Source organism: Rana temporaria, chromosome 1 (assembly GCF_905171775.1).
Source record: "Rana temporaria chromosome 1, aRanTem1.1, whole genome shotgun sequence".
In the NCBI taxonomy this organism is placed as follows: Eukaryota; Metazoa; Chordata; class Amphibia; order Anura; family Ranidae; genus Rana; species Rana temporaria.
In genome coordinates this window covers 611,796,571-611,815,038 of record NC_053489.1, presented here as the reverse complement: position 1 = coordinate 611,815,038, position 18,468 = coordinate 611,796,571, and the positions used below count along the sequence as shown (strand labels likewise).

The window sequence follows — 18,468 nt, the reverse complement described above, 5'->3', positions numbered from 1 at the left end:
GACCAGGCCACCTTCTTCCATTGCTCTGTGGTCCAGTTCACGCTCATGTTCCCATTGTTGGAGCATTTTGCTGTATTAAACACGGGTCAGCATGGGCACACAGACTGGTTTGCGGCTATGCAGCTCCAAACACAACAAATTGCCATCCCCATTTGTTGCGCTTTCAACACATCAACTTCACGAGCAACATGTTTACTTGCTGTCTAAAATACCCCATCGACTTTAAAGTGAAGGTTCACCCGGAAATTACAATTTTTAACCTTAGATTCGTGCTCATTTTGTCTAGGGGAATCGGCTAGTTTTTTTAAAATCAAAGCTGTACTTACCGTTTTAGAGAGCGATCTTCTCCGCCGCTTCCGGGTATGGGCTGCGGGACTGGGCGTTCCTTCTTGATTGACAGTCTTCCAACAGGCTTCCGACGGTCGCATCTATCGCGTCACGATTTTCCGAAAGCAGGTTAGGATGAAGGAAAAAAGCTGGGACAGCCGCACTCCAAAAAAACTCCTCCTTTAATTAAAAATCACAAAATACATGCCACAGCAAAAAACAGCACAACAAAAGAAAAGCTGACGTTTCGCACTATGCCTTAGTGCTTCTTCATAGCTATGAAGAAGCACTAAGGCATAGTGCGAAACGTCAGCTTTTCTTTTGTTGTGCTGTTTTTTGCTGTGGCATGTATTTTGTGATTTTTAATTAAAGGAGGAGTTTTTTTGGAGTGCGGCTGTCCCAGCTTTTTTCCTTCATCCTAACCTGCATTTTGATTGCACTGCCTGCACCCTTGGCTCGGACCACAGGAATCAGATTACCTGGTTCTCTTTGAGCGGTTACCCACTCTCTCACACGATTTTCCGAAAGTAGCCGAACGTCGGTGCGCAGGCGCCATATAGAGCCGCACCGACGTTTGGCTTCTTTCGGCTACTCGTGACGCGATGGATGCGACCGTCGGAAGCCTCTCGGAAGACTGTCAATCAAGAAGGAACGCCCGCTCCCGAAGACCATACCCGGAAGCGGCGGAGAAGATCACTCTCTACAACGGTAAGTACAGCTTTGATTTAAAAAAAACAAGCCGATTCCCCTAGACAAAATGAGCATCAATCTAAGGTTAAAACATTTTTTTAGGGTGAACTCCCGCTTTAACAAGATAAGATTAGTTACAGTGAAGAAATATCTATTAAACTAACGTCATAGCAAAGCTTTTTGTTTTAAATGAGTGTATTGATTTATTGTAGAGACGCAGAAGTTTGTACGCATGGGGCTCTTGCACAGCCCAAACAGTAGAAGACTGATACTGACCTCTGCAGGTATCCAGAACGACTTGTTTTCACAGCGGTGTCCACCAGACCTTCCCTCCCAGCCATACAATGAAAGAAGAATTCCTAGAATAAATCAGGATCTTCATTTAGGAAGTATGAGATGAGATATTCATATAAACAAGGAAATACCTTTTATTATGGGAGAGGTGCACTGAATTTATACAACACAGTGGCTTATTGTTAAGATGAGAGAAAACATGGAGATGTGTTATTAACATGTAACAAGATGGAGTCAGAAGGAAGCCATCTTGGCATGAGTTAAATGTGGACTATGTCCTGCATCATGTTCCGAGTGCTTTACTCTCCATTAGTTCTGTTCAGACAATGGCAGAAATTCCTGTGAGAATTACATGCAGTGTCTCGGGATGCGATTTGAGCCAAAGATTTGTATGGCTCAAATCACATTGCATTCGCACCAAACTGGTGCAGGACCCTTTTTTATCCGCACCAGAATTGGATTGCATAGGTATTCATTCCCCATGCGATCAGATTCTGCAAACCAACTGGGAGTTGTCGTTAACATACACTCTGCAATTGGTTCACATGGACGGAATACGATTTCGATGCAGTGCTGAATCTGCCGCAAATTCGCTATGAATTCGAACCGGATCTAGTGTGAAGCTACGCTAAACCTTTGGTTATAGGTTTGCATTTATGTTATATTAATGGCTTTTTGGCTGATATAGGAGACTTTAAAATATTTGTAAGCCTCAGATGTGATATATGAACAAAGCATATCCCTCTATAGTGTGTACTTGTATCAATTGTGAGCACCAAGTGTCTGCCTCATTCCTCTGCTATCAGCATGAATTACTGCCGACAGGTTTTCCTGGCACCAAGAGAAAAATGGTGACAGGGGAAGGACCTCCAGCAGATTGACAGCCTCAGCTCTGTTCCTATGTGCCGTGTGAAGGGAGTGTGTCTCTTTCCTCCAATCAGCTCTCAGAGCTCTCCCCACTGAGCTCTGCAGAGTGCAACTTCAGGTCTCTGCTCCCTGCTCCCTTTTTTCTTAACTTTGAAAAGCTTTAGAATATCTGGACATTGAATGGATGTAGGGAACAGAAAACTGCAGATATACAGATAAAACTTATGTAGGAGGATTTACTTTATCTCTGTGTATCGCCTAAAGCCAGTCACTTCACTGTGTATATGTAAGGGTTTACAACCACTTTAACATGTAATCGTCATGTATCATTGTTGTGACACTTACAATGTTATCTCATATAATCAGAATTTCCACCTTCCCATTGAATATGTGTAGAAGATCTGTAATTGATACCACGTTAAAAAAAATGTTTCTACAAAGTTGGGAGCATGTAATTGTCCAAAATGTCTTGGTATGCTGACGCCTTAAGAGTTCCCTTCACTGGAACTAAGGGGCCAAGCCAAATCCCTGAAAAACAACTTCACACCATAATCTTCCCTCCACCAAATGATTTGGACCAATGCAAAAACGCAGGATCCATAAAGACATGGATGAGCGAGTTTGGGATGGAGGAACTTGACTAGCCTGCACAGAGTCCTGACCTCAACCTGATAGAACACCTTTGGGATAAATTAGAGTGGAGACTGCGAGCCAGGCATTCTTGTCCAACATCAGTGCCTAACCTCAGAAATGTGCTTCTGGAAGAATGGTCAAACATTGCCATAGACACACTCCTAAACCTTGTGGACAGCCTTCCTAGAAGAGTTGAAGCTGTTATAGCTGCAAAAGGCGGGCCAACTCAATATTGAACCCTACAGACTGGGATGTCATTAAAGTTCATGTGCGTGTAAAGGCAGGTGTCCCAATACTTTTCGTAATATACTGTAAATTACAGGGGCACTTTATTATTTATTTTTTAATTCATTTAATTTTAAACTATTTTTTTATACAGTAAATTTTTCATTTATTTTTTGCATTAACTTCATTGCTATTACAAGGGATGAATAATAACTCTTGTGACTGCATGTGCCGGGATCCTGGTCTCTGGGGTCACAGAGAGGGAGGAACAATGCCAGTTCCTCTCTTGCTGTGCTATGCAACCATTGTCACTGGCCACAGCACTCCAGGGCTCCACAATCATACAGGAAAGCCTGGGAAAGGCAATGGTGGCCCTTTCCCCCACCCACAGAAGCAGTGGTGGCCCGTAATGCAGAGTGCAGAGGTGCTGCCTCTGTGCCGTAATACATGCGGGGCGCGCTGGATGCATGGATTCCAATGGGGTTTATTATTTAATTGATAAAAAGTGACCACTGCAAACCGAGGACATCATATGACGGCCCACAGTCGGCAAGTGGTTAAAGCACAGGTTCACCTTCAGCAGGTTTTTCCCAAATACCCCTTATGCAATTCCATATCCTCTGTATAGCACATACCCATGCTCCTCCCATTTTAAATGGTGCACCTCCTCTTATTACACATGCAGCTGTCAGGGGGCCTTTCCACAAAAACCAGTGAGCCCTCGATTCCCCATTTGTCCTACTACCCTGCAGGACATGTTGGGTATGTGAATTGTTAGCCCCCTTGTGGCCGCTCTGGGCTTTCAAACTGCGTGTGTGCACACTGTCCTCTCTTCTTCCCTAGCTGAGCTTAGAGAAGGAGAACATGTACAGCACACACACACACACAGTTCTAAAGGTTGTAGATAATAGAGCTGCATAGGAGGACATTTGGGAAAATGTTGCTAAAGGTTAACTTGCACTTAAAAGTTGAAGAAAAAAAAAAGCTTATCATCACCATCAGAGAACATCACTATATACAATTTTTGATCATTTTAAAAGTGATAGGATATGAAATAAATTACCTGAGGTTTGATGCCAGTGAGAAAGCGACCTGTCACAAAGCCGCCAGATCGTGGCGCAAAGTCGTAGGGCTGGAAACAAGGCAAAGACTTCCCCGACGGCATCAATGGCGGTCGCCGGCCTTCCAACTCAATCTGACCCAGGAGACAGGAAATCTGTAAAGAACAGGACAGTGACCAGTCAAGATGCATCCTATATACCAGCAATGAAATCACACACAGCGTGCATTAAAAACTGCAGCCAGTCAGACAGATCCCTATCAATTTCCTAACTAGGAGACAACATGCATCATCTAGTGCAGGGATATGCAATTAGCGGACCTCCAGCTGTTGCCAAACTACATGTCCCATGAGGCATAGCGAGACTCTGACAGCATCAAGCATGACACCCAGAGGCAGAGGCATGATGGGACTTGTAGTTTGGCAACAGCTGGAGGTCCGCTAATTGCTTATCCCTGATCTAGTGCTTTCCTCCCCAGCCTTACTTTCTCTAGCTTGCGCCTTTTAACCATTGAATTGCAGTTCTTTCAAATCATGGAGGCTCTGCATCACACATGGTTTTAAGCCGGGTTCACACGAAAAAAAAAAGTCAGCTCCAGTCGGAGACACTGTACTACCCATGCTAAACAAAAAAAAATAAGTTTTTCTTTTGTTTGTGTTATAAAATTTTGTAAATATGTATGTTTTCTCTTTCACTGATGGGCACTGATAAAGGCAGCACCGATTGGCATATCCCTGGTGGTCTAGGGTGGCAAACCTGGTGGTCCAGGGCGGGCATCCGATTGGGGGCTGCGCTCATAATCAGCACAGACCCCCCCGTTAGGCGAGCAGCCTATCGGCTCTCCTCTACTCGTGTCTGTCAAACGCGAGTAAGGAAAAGCCAATCAACGGCTCTTCCCGTTTACATGGTGATCAGCCGTGATTGGACATGACTGATCACGTGGTAAAGAGCCTCTTTACCGAGATCAGAGTAGCGGTGTGTCAGACTGACATGCCGCACCACTGATCGCCGTGGGCGCACGGTGGCGGTTATCCTGTCAGGATAACTGAACCACTGCCAGGCCATCATTCTGCTATGGGTCGTGATTAAAATGCAAATCAATTTATAACTTTTTTGAAATTAATTTTTCTGTATATTTTTTGTTATTTTGTGTCTCACTGTTAAAATAAACTACCATTACATTTTAGACTGATCATTACTTTGTCAATGGGCAAATGTACAAAATCAGCAGGGGATCAAATTGTATTTTATTTTTTATTACAGTGAAGGTGGTGATGAAATACCACCAAAAGAAAGCTATATTTGTGTGAAAAGAAATTATATAAAGTAATTTGTATACAGCGCTGCATAAATGCGCAAATGCCATTTAACCACTTAAGCCCCGGACCTTTAGGCAGCTTAATGCCCAGGCCAGGTTTTGCGATTCAGCACTGCGTCGCTTTAACAGACAATTGCTCGGTCGTGCGACGTGGCTCCCAAACAAAATTGGCGTCCTTTTTTCCCCACAAATAGAGCTTTCTTTTGGTGGTATTTGATCACCTCTGCGGTTTTTATTGTTTGCGCTATAAACAAAAATAAAGTGACAATTTTGAAAAAAATTCAATATTTTTTACTTTTTGTTATAATAAATATCCCCCAAAAACATATATAAATTTTTTTTTTCCCCTCAGTTTAGGCCGATACGTATTCTTCGACCTATTTTTAGTAAAAAAAAAAAACGCAATAAGCATTTATCGATTGGTTTGCGCAAAATTTATAGCGTTTACAAAATAGGGGATAGTTTTTTGCATTTTTATTAATTATTTTTTTTTTACTGCTAATGGCGGCGATCAGCGATTTTTTTCATGATTGCGACATTATGGCGGACACTTCGGACAATTTTGACACATTTTTGGGACCATTGTCATTTTCACAGCAAAAAATGCATTTAAATTGCATTGTTTATTGTGAAAATGACAGTTGCAGTTTGGGAGTTAACCACAGGTGGCGCTGTAGGAGTTAGGGTACACCTAGTGTGTGTTTACAACTGTAGGGGGTGTGGCTGTAGGACTGACGTCATCGATCGAGTCTCCCTTATATAAGGGATCACTCGATCGATACGCCGCCACAGTGAAGCACGGGGAAGCCGTGTTTACACACGGCTCTCCCCGTTCTTCAGCTCCGGGGAGCGATCGCGACGGAGCGGCTATAAACAAATAGCCTTGCCGTCGTCCCGGATCGTTCCCTGAGGGAACCCGACCACCGCATGTAGCGGGGGGGGTCCCGATCGGACCCCCGACCCGCGGAAAGGCAAGGACGTACATGTACGCCCATTTGCCTGTACGTGCCATATTGTGGACGTACATATACATGCGGCCGTCGGGAAGTGGTTAAAGAAGCGCAGTGTCGAAAAAAAAAAACCTGGTCATGAATGGAGGCAAAATCTGGAGCTGAAGTAGTTAAAGAAACTCTCAAAATCTATATTCAATTAACTTGGGTACAGTGTTGCATGACGGAGGAATTGTCAAACTATAATGAAGAGGTATTACAGACTAGTAGTCTGGTTAAATAAAAAAAAAAGGTTGCCTGGAGTTAAACATGTTAAATTAGAGACATAGAATGATACCTGCATGGTATTCACTGTTGATCCTTTGGCTCCAGACTGAACCATCAGCTGTAAATTATTTTCTGGGAAGTGCCTGTGGAGACCAAGGGGCATGCACACCTAGAGGATACAAGAACCAGAGCAAAGAGAATCAACAACAAACATCTACAGAGGACATAACTAGTGTGGCCCATTACAAATAATAAGGGCTGGTTCACAACACAAAAACATACTCAATGCGTTTCTATATGCACTTTTTGGATGCTTTTTTACTGCGTTCCAGTGCGTTTTTCCCAGGTTTCTTGCTGTAATGCAATCCGGTGCATTTTTGATTCATTTATATGCATTCCAGCACAGCTCAGTGCAGAAAACAAAGCAATTTTTCTAATTTGTTGGACTGCACTTTTGTGAACTATGCCAATGGAACCCATATTTCCTCCTGTCCATGCGTTTTTAATGCAGGGGGAAAAAAAAAAATAACACAATGGACTGCATCTGGTGTGAACCGGCCCTTTAGGCTGCATATAGATTTTATAGGCTGGTTGACATGCAGTCAAGGTTAAAACATTTTCAGAGCGATTCAAAATGTTCTAGAAACGTATACATAAGGCTTTGTCAGGTATACAAAGTTATGTCACTAGAGAAAGGATGAGATGGAGAAAAGTGTTGGCGCATACGGGTGCTTGCATACACAGCAGCAGAGTTTCCAGTCACCCACAACCTTGAAATCATTACCAAGATATATAAAAGGCACATGTATGTGAAAAGATTATGCAGAACAGAATAACTGGATTATCAGCCCCCCTCTTCATGTGTACGGCTATAGAAGCCTGAAAAGTAATACAAGACTTCCAACCACCTATTAAATACACACCTTATTGATTTCATTGCTAAACTGATTAACTTCTTCCTTGAATTTCAAATCCACCATGTTAAAGTCCCTTTGGTCTTTGTTTAGATGGGCATCCTCCCACTTTCCTTTGGCCTCTTCATCTGAAGCCATCTCTGAGAGGTTAAAAGCCGCTCTCACAGCCTACAGAACAAAATGGGTCATATTAATGATACAAATTTCAGTTTACATGGCTAATCTAAACAAGAGGATTGAGATACAGCATGACTAGACATATTTATCTAGACCAGCCTTTGTTAACCAGGGCTCCTCAGGAGATTGGTAGGGATCCTTGAGAAATAAGAGACAGATTTTGATGGTCCAACAGGAGCGGACTGACAACTCATGGGGCGCCCGGGCAATAGAAAATCATGGGGGCCCCCTGTGTCCCCGCCCACACACAATCCACACTTGCACAAAGCCCCACCTACATAAATCATGGGGCACACAGCAAGGCACATCACATGGCACACAGCAGAGCACATCACAGGGCATGGGGCACACAGCAGGGCACAGGGAAAATCAAGGGGTACACAGCAGGGCATGGGGCATACAGTAGGGCACATCATGGGGCACACAGCAGGGCACTGAACACATCACAGGGCATGGGGCACATCAGGGGGTACACAGCAGGGCACTGAGCACATCACAGGGCATGGGGCACATCAGGGGGTACACAGCAGGGCACTGAGCACATCACAGGGCATGGGGCACACAGCAGGGCACTGAGCACATCACAGGGCATGGGGCACATCAGGGGGTACACAGCAGGGCACTGAGCACATCACAGGGCATGGGGCACATCAGGGGGTACACAGCAGGGCACTGAGCACATCACAGGGCATGGGGCACATAGCAGGGCACTGAGCACATCACAGGGCATGGGGCACATCAGGGGGTACACAGCAGGGCATGGGGAACACAGTAGGTTTATGCTGTACACAGCAGGGCACATTCTTGAGCACAGCATGGTGCATCACAGGGGGTACAGGGCACATCAGTGGGTACACAGCAGGGCATGGGGCACACAGTAGGCACATCATGGGGTACACAGCGGGGCACATCACAGGGTACATCAGGAGGTACACAGCAGGGCATCCCACTGCTCACCAACGTAAGGGGCCATTCTTCCCACTGACCTCCAATGTAAGGGGCATTCTTTCCACTGACCAACACAATAAAGGATGGCAACATTGTTTCACTCACTGTACTGCATCTACGAAAGAGCAGCGCTATCACCCTAGGACAGCAAGTGTGAGGACTACAGAACACCACCTCATCTTTCACAATTTCTATAATGCAGGTGGAAGGCGTTATTAAAACCTACCGTGTTTCCCCAAAAATAAATCCGGGTCTTATAGTAATTTTGACAACAAAAGACACATTAGGGCTTATTTTCAGCATAGGTCTTACCAAGTAATGTGCTGTCTTCTCTCATCCTCTCCTTCCCTGCCCGTCAGGAATCCCCAGTGTGAACCGAGGAAAAATGCTTGTAAAATCTTATAATCCACGCTGTTACAGTAGTATATAATGGACAATATGTGCGTTTCTGTAATATAATTGTGCCAAATACCTTTGTTATAGCGTGACCCGCCGGAGCTCTCGTCCCTTCTCCGAGCACTGCAGAGGGGGAGGGGGGCCGAGATCCCCCACTGACCACTGGAGAAGAGGAGAACAGCGGGAGATCAGCTGAGCTGTATCAAAGGTATTTGGCACAATTATATTACAGAAACACACACTGGGCCGGATTCAGATAGGTTAGCGGATCTTTAGATCTCGCAAGTTTTTAAGGCGAGTGCTTAATTCAGAAAGCACTTACCTCAAAACTTGCGGCGGCGTATCGTAAATCCCCCGGCGGAATTCAAATTCCGCGGCTAGGGGGCGTGTACAATTTAAATCAGGCGCGCCCCCGCGCCGATCGAACAGCGCATTCGCCGTCCGCAAATTTTCCCAGCGTGCATTGCTACACATGACGTCACAAGGACGTCATTGGTTTCGACGTTAACGGAAATTACGTCCGGCCGTATTCCCAAACGACTTTTACAAATGACGTAAAAAAATTCAAAACTCGGCGCGGGAACGACGGCCATACTTAACATAGGATACGCCGCACTTACCCCTCCTATAGCAGGGGTAACTTTCCCCCGGAAAAAGCCGAACGCAAACAACGTAAAAAAAAAAGCGCCGGGCGGTCGTTCGTTTCCGAATCGGCGTAAATGCTCATTTGCATATCCGACGCGTAAAAGATACGGAAGTGCCACCTAGCGGCCGGCCTGGAATTGCAGCCTAAGATCCGACGGTGTAAGTCACTTACACCTGTCGGATCTTGAGCATATCTATGCGTAACCTGATTCTATGAATCGGGCGCATAAATACGACGGCCGGACTCAGAGATACGACGGCGTATCAGGAGATACGCCGTCGTATCTTCTTTCTGAATCCGGCCCACAATGTACATTGTATACTACTGTAATAGAGTGGATTATAGGATTTTACAAGCATTTTAAAACTAGGGCTTATTTTTGGGGTAGGGCTTATATTGCAGCCCTCCTGAAAAATAAAAGTATGTCTTATTTTTGGGGAGAAACAGTAATTCACTTCCGGTTAACGATGTGATAAAGCTGAAAAGAGCACAATGGGTTTCTGGCAGGCCCAAACATTCTTTCTTGAACTCAAACCGATGTAACAAAACCTGTCCAATGGCTCTGCAAATATTAATAAAGACCCTTTCATATGGACTAGTGGAATACACATAAGCAATAACATCTAACTTACCTTCCCACCACAATGTGCAGAACGTTTCACAATCTTCCGTCTTTTGGCATTAGCGTAGGGTCGAACTAAAATGTCCTCCACTCCTAGAAATGATCAGAGCCAGTCAGTCACTCAAAAAAATGAATACTGAAAAAAGTAAACGGCACTGGCAGCAAGAATTTAGGAGTGGAGAATCTTCATAACATGTAAATATTCTATTCGGTTATCCAATCATGAAAAAGGCAAATTCCAGTTTTCCCATTTTATCTGCACATGATTGGATAATCATCAAACATTCAGCAGCAAACCATATAATACAGCACAAACTTGGCAATAGAAATATTTATATTTTCTCCGATTTGATTTAATCATCAAACATTATTGTGTGAAGATGAAGATTCTCAACTCCCCTAGCAAAAATCATCCTACAAGTGCCCAACCTCTTAGATATGACCACAGTTCCATTTAGATTCAAAGGAAAAAAAAAAGCGGGAGTTTACCACTTAAGAGAGCGTCTAAACCCCAAAACAAACATCTATTATATTGCAGCTTGCCAGTCTTTAGGCCCCTTTCACACTGGGGCTGGAGATGGGCTGACGGTATAGCGGTGCTATACCGTCGGAATTGCGGCGGTATTCGGCCACTAGCGGTGCGGTTTTAACCCCCGCTAGCGCCTGAAAAGGCGTTAATACCGCCTGCAATGCACTTCTGCAGAGGCGCATTGCAGGCGGTATTACCGCCGTGTCCCGTTGTTTTCAATGGGAAAGAGCGGTGGAGGTGCGGTAAACACACCGCTCCAAAGATGCGGCTAGCAGGATTTTTGGAGCGGTCCTGTTAGCGCATCGCCTCAGTGTGAAAGCACTCGGGCTTTTACACTGAGACAGCAGGGCAGGAGTTTTTCAGGTGGTATTTAGGTGCTATTTATAGTGCTAAACCGCCTGAAAAACTCCTCAGTGTGAAAAGGGCCTTAGTGGATGCAGGGCCATTTAAAGGAATTTGGTGGCCCCAAGCAAAATGGGGGCCCCCAAGCACCCCCCCCCCCCCCGCATGCAAAGCCTACGTTAACGCTATACCAATTTATTTTTCTATTCTTACCTCCCGTTCTTCCCTGTAGGCTGCCGCTGTAGCGTAGCGTGGCCGAGCTCCTCTTCCCCAGTCCGGGTACCGCGTGTGGTACAGGAGACTCAGTTTCCTGTTCCCGGCCGGACTGACAGGAAGTGAGCACTCAATGTGCACTTCCTGTCAGTCCGGCCGGGAACAGGAAACTGAATCTCCTGTACCACACGCGGTACCCAGTCAGACTGACAGGACTTCAGGTGGAAGGGAGAGGAGCTCGGCCACGCTACAGCCTGGGAAGGGGAAGTTGGGGGCCCCAGGCCAGCTCGGGGCCCCAAGCAATTATTTGTTTTGCCTGTCCTGTAGCGACAGGCTTGAGTGGATGAATTAACTGTGTTCTTCAGGTCAAGTGCATTTACTGCAGGTACAGAAACATGCCAATTGGTCCTGCCACCTATGTTGTGTCCTTGTACCTTCCTGTGCACTGAGCTGAAATCACAGAACTAGCCATTTCCTGTAAACTACAAAACACCACCACTCTAAGTAATAGGGATGAGGAGATAAAGAGTCTTGCAGTAAATCCAAAGGAAATAAAACAAAAACATTTTGGGGTTTAGATAAACTAACTGAAGGCTTTCATTTACACGACACAGGTCTATCCTCACTGTCTTTTTGGCTTGCCAAATGACTGCAACCCTGGAAGTGCATTGGAGTCCCCCAACCACTCCAATGCACATAAAGTAATGAATCATTGAGAAATTGAACTCAAATGACCTTCAGCAGTAGTGTTCCCACATAACGCATCCCGTTTCATTTACATGGACTTTGCCATTGAGGAGTCCGTTTATATTCACCTATTGGAATCAATCTTCATTGATAATCCTCTAGTGCAGGGATATGCAATTAGCGGACCTCAGGCTGTTGCAAAACTACAAGTCCCATCATGCCTCTGTGTATCGTGCTTGTGGCTGTCAGTATTGCTATGCCTCATGGGACTTGTAGTTCTGCAACAGCTGGAGGTCCGCTAATTGCATATCCCTGCTCTAGTGTTTGTTTATGAACTTACACGTTATTGTGTGAATACTGCTGAAGGTCATTTGAGTTCATATGATGATAATTTTGTTTTTCAATTTTGGTTGGAGCGCAATTAATTTATTTATGTATGTTGACTGAAGATAAAAGCCTCCTTTCACACTGGGATGGGAGCCGCAGTGGCGGTATAGCGGCGCTATACCGGCGGATTTGCCGCGGAAATCGGCCACTAGCGGTACGGTATTAACCCCCGCTAGCGGCCCATAAAGGGTTATTACCGCCCGCAATGCGCCTCTGCAGAGGCGTATTGCCGCGGTTTCCCATTGTTTTAAATGGGAAGGAGCGGTATACACGCCACTCCTCTCACCGCTCCAAAGATGCTACTGACAGGAGATTTTTTTCTCTCCCGCCAGCGCATCGCCTCAGTGTGAAAGCCCTCGGTCTTTCACATTGAGTAGGCAGTGCAGGAGTTTTTCAGGCGGTATAGCAGCGCTATTTTTAGCATTTTACCGCCTGAAAAACTCCTCAGTGTGAAAGGGGTCTTAAGGTTTTTTGATTGCAGCACCACCTCATTTGTTATATTTTTTAACACATTTTTTCTTTTGTCACGTTGGGTGTCAAAAAAAAAAAAAAGTTTTCATTATTATTAATTTATTAAGGGTTTTTAGCGCAGATTTCTTTTCCCTCACAATGAATCATTGAGGCAAGATTCATAATTCTGCATTATGCTTACAAATGCTGTAATTGAAACACGTGGTAACGCACATAATGTGGTGCAGTGCTATTCATTTTTAATGGTACCCTAACTGACCTACAGTGCCTTGAAAAAGTATTCATACCCCTTGAAATTTTACACATTTTGTTATGTTGCAACCAAAAACGTAAATAAATTGTATTGGGATTTTATGTGATAGACCAACACAAAGTGGCACATTATTGTGAAGTGGAAGGAAAATGCTAAATGGTTTTTAATTTTCTTTTTTTTTTTTACAAATAAATATGAAAAAAAAGTGTGGCGTGCATTTGTCTTCAGCCCCCTTGAGTCAATACTTTGTAGAACCCCCTTTCACTGCAATTACAGCTGCAAGTCTCTTTGGGGATGTCTCTACCAGCTTTGCACATCTAGAGTGATATATTTGCCCATTCTTCTATGCAAAATAGCCCAAGCTCTGTCAGATTCTATGGAGAGTGTCTGTGAACAGCAATTTTCAAGCCTTGCCACAGATTCTCAATTGGATTTAGGTCTGGACTTTGACTGGGCCATTCTAACACATGAATATGCTTTGATCTAAACCAGGGATTTGCAATAATCGGACCTCCAGCTGTTGCAAAACTACAAGTCCCATCATGCCTCTGCCGATGGGTGTCATGCTTGTGGCTGTCAGAGGCTGGCTGTGCCTCATGGGACTTGTAGTTCTGCAACAGCTGGAGGCCCCCTAATTGCATATCCCTGATCTAAACCATTCCATTGTAGCGCTGGCTATGTTTAGGGTTGTTGTCCTGCTTGTCATGGCATGGATACATAAAAAAAAAAAAAAAAAAAATTATAAATTCATAAAATACTCAGTCAAGGATATTCCAGACCAGAGGAGTGTTTCTCTCCCCTCCCCCAGAGGAAAGGTTTAAATTACACTCACAGGTAGGAGATTAGTATGCAAACTCTCATATACCAAGCAGGGACCTGAAATAATGATGTCTGCTTAACTCAACCCCAGCAGACAATGGTGAATTGATGGATTGAAGTCTGGATCCAAAAAGGTCTTTTATGAAAGTCAGTCAGTCAATGTCAAATAAGCCAAATTGTTTCAAGAACAAGGTTGCCTCCTCAATAGTGTTGATTTAACTGGTCACAGACAATAACAGAGACGCCCAGTTAATCATACACCAGTCACAAGTTGAAACAGAACCAAGAAAATATAAATAAAATATAATTTTTGCCCGCCCTGTTCCAGTGTGCCCCTGACACCCCCACTACAGCCCCTGACACCCCAAATACAGCCCCTGACCCCCTACTACACCCTAGAAGCGAAAAAAGGTATTGTTTCACTTTAAGTACATTTTCATTTTACATACATGCTCTGGTCCCATTGTGTACTTAAAAGTGGGGTATGCCTCTGTGTGTATATATATATATATATATATATATATATATATATATATATATATATATATATATATATATATATATATATATATATATATATATATATATATATTAGCATGTTGCTATATACAAGAGTCAATGGGGTTGATTTACTAAAGGCAAATCCACTTTGCACTTGGAGGTGCAGTGGCTGTAGATGTGAAATTAGGGGAAGCTCTGCTGATTTTATCATTCAATCATGTGCAAGCAAAAATGCTGTTTTTTATTTTCCTTGTATGTCCCCCTCAGATCTACAGCGACTGCGCTTCCAATTGCACTTGCAGTTCAAAGTGGACTTGCCTTTAGTAAATAACCCCCAATGTATACCGAGTCATCCACATATTGGACAAAGACTTCACACCAGTCTTTTATGGTTAAAAGGTTGTGTTATTTGATTTGATAAATCTCTGTCAATCTCAATACATTTGGTTTGGCATAAATGTCTTATAGCCAGCAAGGTACGTGAGATGGGGACAGCCAGTGAATGACAGGGCATAAGGCAAGCAATCACCATATTATATTAACATGGAACATATTAAAATACATTTCATAATAAATACTATGGTCAAAAAGTGCAGGGAGTAGATGTGGGATGATTGAACCCTACATGAATACCATCCCAGAAGATATGTATAAAAATGTAGACAAGATGCATGTACCATCTGGGGTTATAAGAACTGCACAAATCTCAAAAGGCATAGAAAAGAGAAAATACACAATCTTAAACACACACACACACACACACACACACACACACACACTCACTATATATTATATTATAATATATATATATATATATATATATATATATATATAGTTAGAGTAACTTATCCAGGGTGTTGAGAATCCTGGATGAAGGGTCAGAGAGATGTTCCAACGTGTTTTGCGGAGTGAACTGCTTCATCAGCAATATCTCCCTCTCTCTGTATGCATATATATATATATATATATATATATATATATATATATATATATATATATATATATATATATATATATATATATATAAAAATAAATAAATAGAGAGAGAAAGAGACGATAGCGCGCGTGCGAGCGAGAGAGAGAGATGATGGAGAGAGATACATCCCTGATGAAGCAGTTCACTCCGCGAAACGCGTTGGAAAAATCTCTCTGACCCTTCATCCAGGATTCTCAACACCCTGGATAAGTTACAAGGCAACAATGGTTTTAACAGTGTTTGTTTTTGAACATTTTAACTCTTTCATAATTTATATATATATATATATATATATATATATATATATATATATATATATATATATATATATATATATATATATATATATATATATATTACACACACATACACACACACACACACACACACATATATATATATAAAATAAAATTAGTCACAAGATTCTAAAAATGTGGAGGACGAAGTAACAATTCAACAGCATTGCACCCTACAAAGCAGAAACGAGGACCACAGACCCACAACGCTGATATACACTTTCTGGATAATTGACCCCTCTCAATCTCGTTGGGCGTTCCTGCTAGGACAAATCAAATATACTGGTAGCCCTTTGAAAATCTTCCCCTTTAAAACAGTGGTGAGATACTGACCATACAAATATTAATCAACTTTTTCTTCCCAAAATTGTAGGAATTGCATATTAACGCTTATGATTTAATCTTATCAAATACAGTGTGCAGGGTAGATTAGTACCGGTATTTAAAATGTTCCCACATCATTTGTCTATGCCGTGTCTGGGTGAAATTAAGTGTAAACCTGTATTGCAACAAATCTAGCTATTGTGGTCCCAGGGTAATTATCTATTGTCCAATCCAATTTGGTAGCCAATGTTAAGTTGGGACTTCTTTCAAATTAATAAAAATACCTACCCGATGACTAGCCAACATATATTTTTCGCCTTTCTTCCGGCTGGAGAGAGTCAGAAAATTGTCTTATGAGCGTCCAGAGATATTTTTTTTTTCATTTAAGGCACGGTTAACCACACCCTTTTAATCTAGTCGGTTGGGGCTGCCCCAGGGTTATTTTTAAAATATTAAGAAAAATAGTTTTATTGGTGTTGATGTCTGCATAAAATAAACACCAGAAATTCCGGTTTTATAAGAAGTTATAAAAGTTATAAAAAAGGACACCAATTTTGTTTGGGGGCCACATTGCACAACCGCGCAATTGTCAGTTAAAGCGACGCAGTGCCAAATCGCAAAAACTGGCCAGGCCCTTTACCTGCATAATGGTCCGGGTCTTAAGTGGTTAAAGACAAAAGGGTGGTGCAATAGGAAGTTGTTTAGGCCCCTTTCACACAACCACGACTTCCAAGTCACGCGATTTTGCCGCAATTTCAGGGAATGCCTGGGTAACTCGCATCAAAGAAGTACAGGGACCACTTTGAAGTCGCACAGATAGGAATGGTGCTCATTGGAAATCATGGGGTAAGACTTTTCATGCGACTTTGCAGTCCCAAGTCGCAGGACAAGTTGCAGAAGTGTGAAAGGGGCCGAAGTGACACTTTAATAAGAGTGTGCAATTGTTGATTGTTAAGTTTATCATTTATTTATTAAGAACATTTTATTATTCCACTCACCCATGGTAAAGCCCCGGTAAAGCTGTAAGTAAGCAGTAAAGAGACGAGCCAGGCAGGTTAGCAATCTTCCACTGGTCTCTCCACCATACAGCTCATAGCAACAGTGAACGAGTCCAAAGGAAGAGCTGCCATAGTGGGCTTTGTCCAAGACTCCGCACAGCAGTTCTCCACTACGAATGATAACCTGGTGGAGAAGAAATGGTCAGGAGCAATGTGTAAGAAAGAGCTTATACCAAACACAATAAATGACAGACATTTCACTATGGTTATGAAGAAAGTGTCTGATGTACCAAAAAAGCCTAATGCTATTTTTAACTACTTGATCGCCGAAAGATTTTACCTGCTTCATGACCAGGTCAGTTTTTGCCATTTGGCACTGTGTTACTTTAACTGGCAATTGCACATTCGTGCAAAACTGTACACAAATGAAATTTATATCATTTTTTTCACACAAACAGATCTTTCCTTTGGTGGTATTTGATCACCACTTTTTATTTGTATATAAATGAAAAAAGGCTGATGATTTTTAAAAACTAAGGGCCTGATCCACAAAAGGGATACACCGGCGTATCTACTGATACGCCGTCGTATCCCTGTTTCTATCTATCTATGGAACTGATCCACAGAATCAGTTTCTCATAGATAGGCAGAAGATCCGACATGTGTAAGGGACTTACACTGTCGGATCTTAGGATGCAGTACCGCAGCCGCCGCTGGGGGCATTTCTCGTCGAAATCCAGCGTCGGGTATGCAAATTAGCACTTACGGAGATCCACGAAGCTTTTACGCTTTGTTTTTTCTCCGTAAGTATTAGTTTGCCGTCGCAAAATTAGGGCTGCTTTTACAAGGTGTAAACTTAGTACACCTTGTAAAAGTATACCCTTCTATCCCGCGTCGCTGTCATTTTTATTTTTATTTTTTCCCGCCGCAACTTTTTTTTTTTTACGCCCGTCGCGTTTCTCAAAACCCGGCGCAACGTAAAACCGCGCAAAGCACGTCGGGAAAATAACGTCGGGAGCATGCACAGTATGTCCGGCGCGGGAGTGCGCCTAATTTAAATGGGACTCGCCCCATTAGATTAGGCACGCCTTGCGCCGGACGGATTTAAGTTACACCGCTGAAAATTTCTAGGTAAGTGCTTTGCGGATCAGGCACTAAATTTTCTATTTTCTGTTATAAAACATATCCAATAAAATCGAATTTCATCATAAATTTAGGCCAATATGTATTCTGTTATATGCCTTTGGTCAAAAAATAAATGAAAAAAAAAAAAAAAAAAAAAAAAACAATAAGTGTGTATTATTTAGTCTGAAGGAAAGCATACACAAACTATAGGA

At 42.9% G+C, this 18,468-nt stretch overlaps 1 protein-coding gene across 1 annotated transcript in view; it reads right to left on the bottom strand.

Moving 5' to 3' along the window:
- POLR1A (RNA polymerase I subunit A) overlaps positions 1-18,468 on the bottom strand; it is a 178,089-nt gene that overhangs the window by 108,316 nt on the left and 51,305 nt on the right. Inside the window, exons 16-21 of the mRNA XM_040335240.1 lie at positions 17,132-17,315; positions 10,346-10,428; positions 7,556-7,714; positions 6,703-6,801; positions 4,100-4,252; positions 1,294-1,376 (exon numbers count right to left, since the gene is read on the bottom strand). Coding sequence (XP_040191174.1) covers positions 1,294-1,376; positions 4,100-4,252; positions 6,703-6,801; positions 7,556-7,714; positions 10,346-10,428; positions 17,132-17,315 — 761 coding nt within the window. The remainder of the gene's footprint in view (positions 1-1,293; positions 1,377-4,099; positions 4,253-6,702; positions 6,802-7,555; positions 7,715-10,345; positions 10,429-17,131; positions 17,316-18,468) is intronic.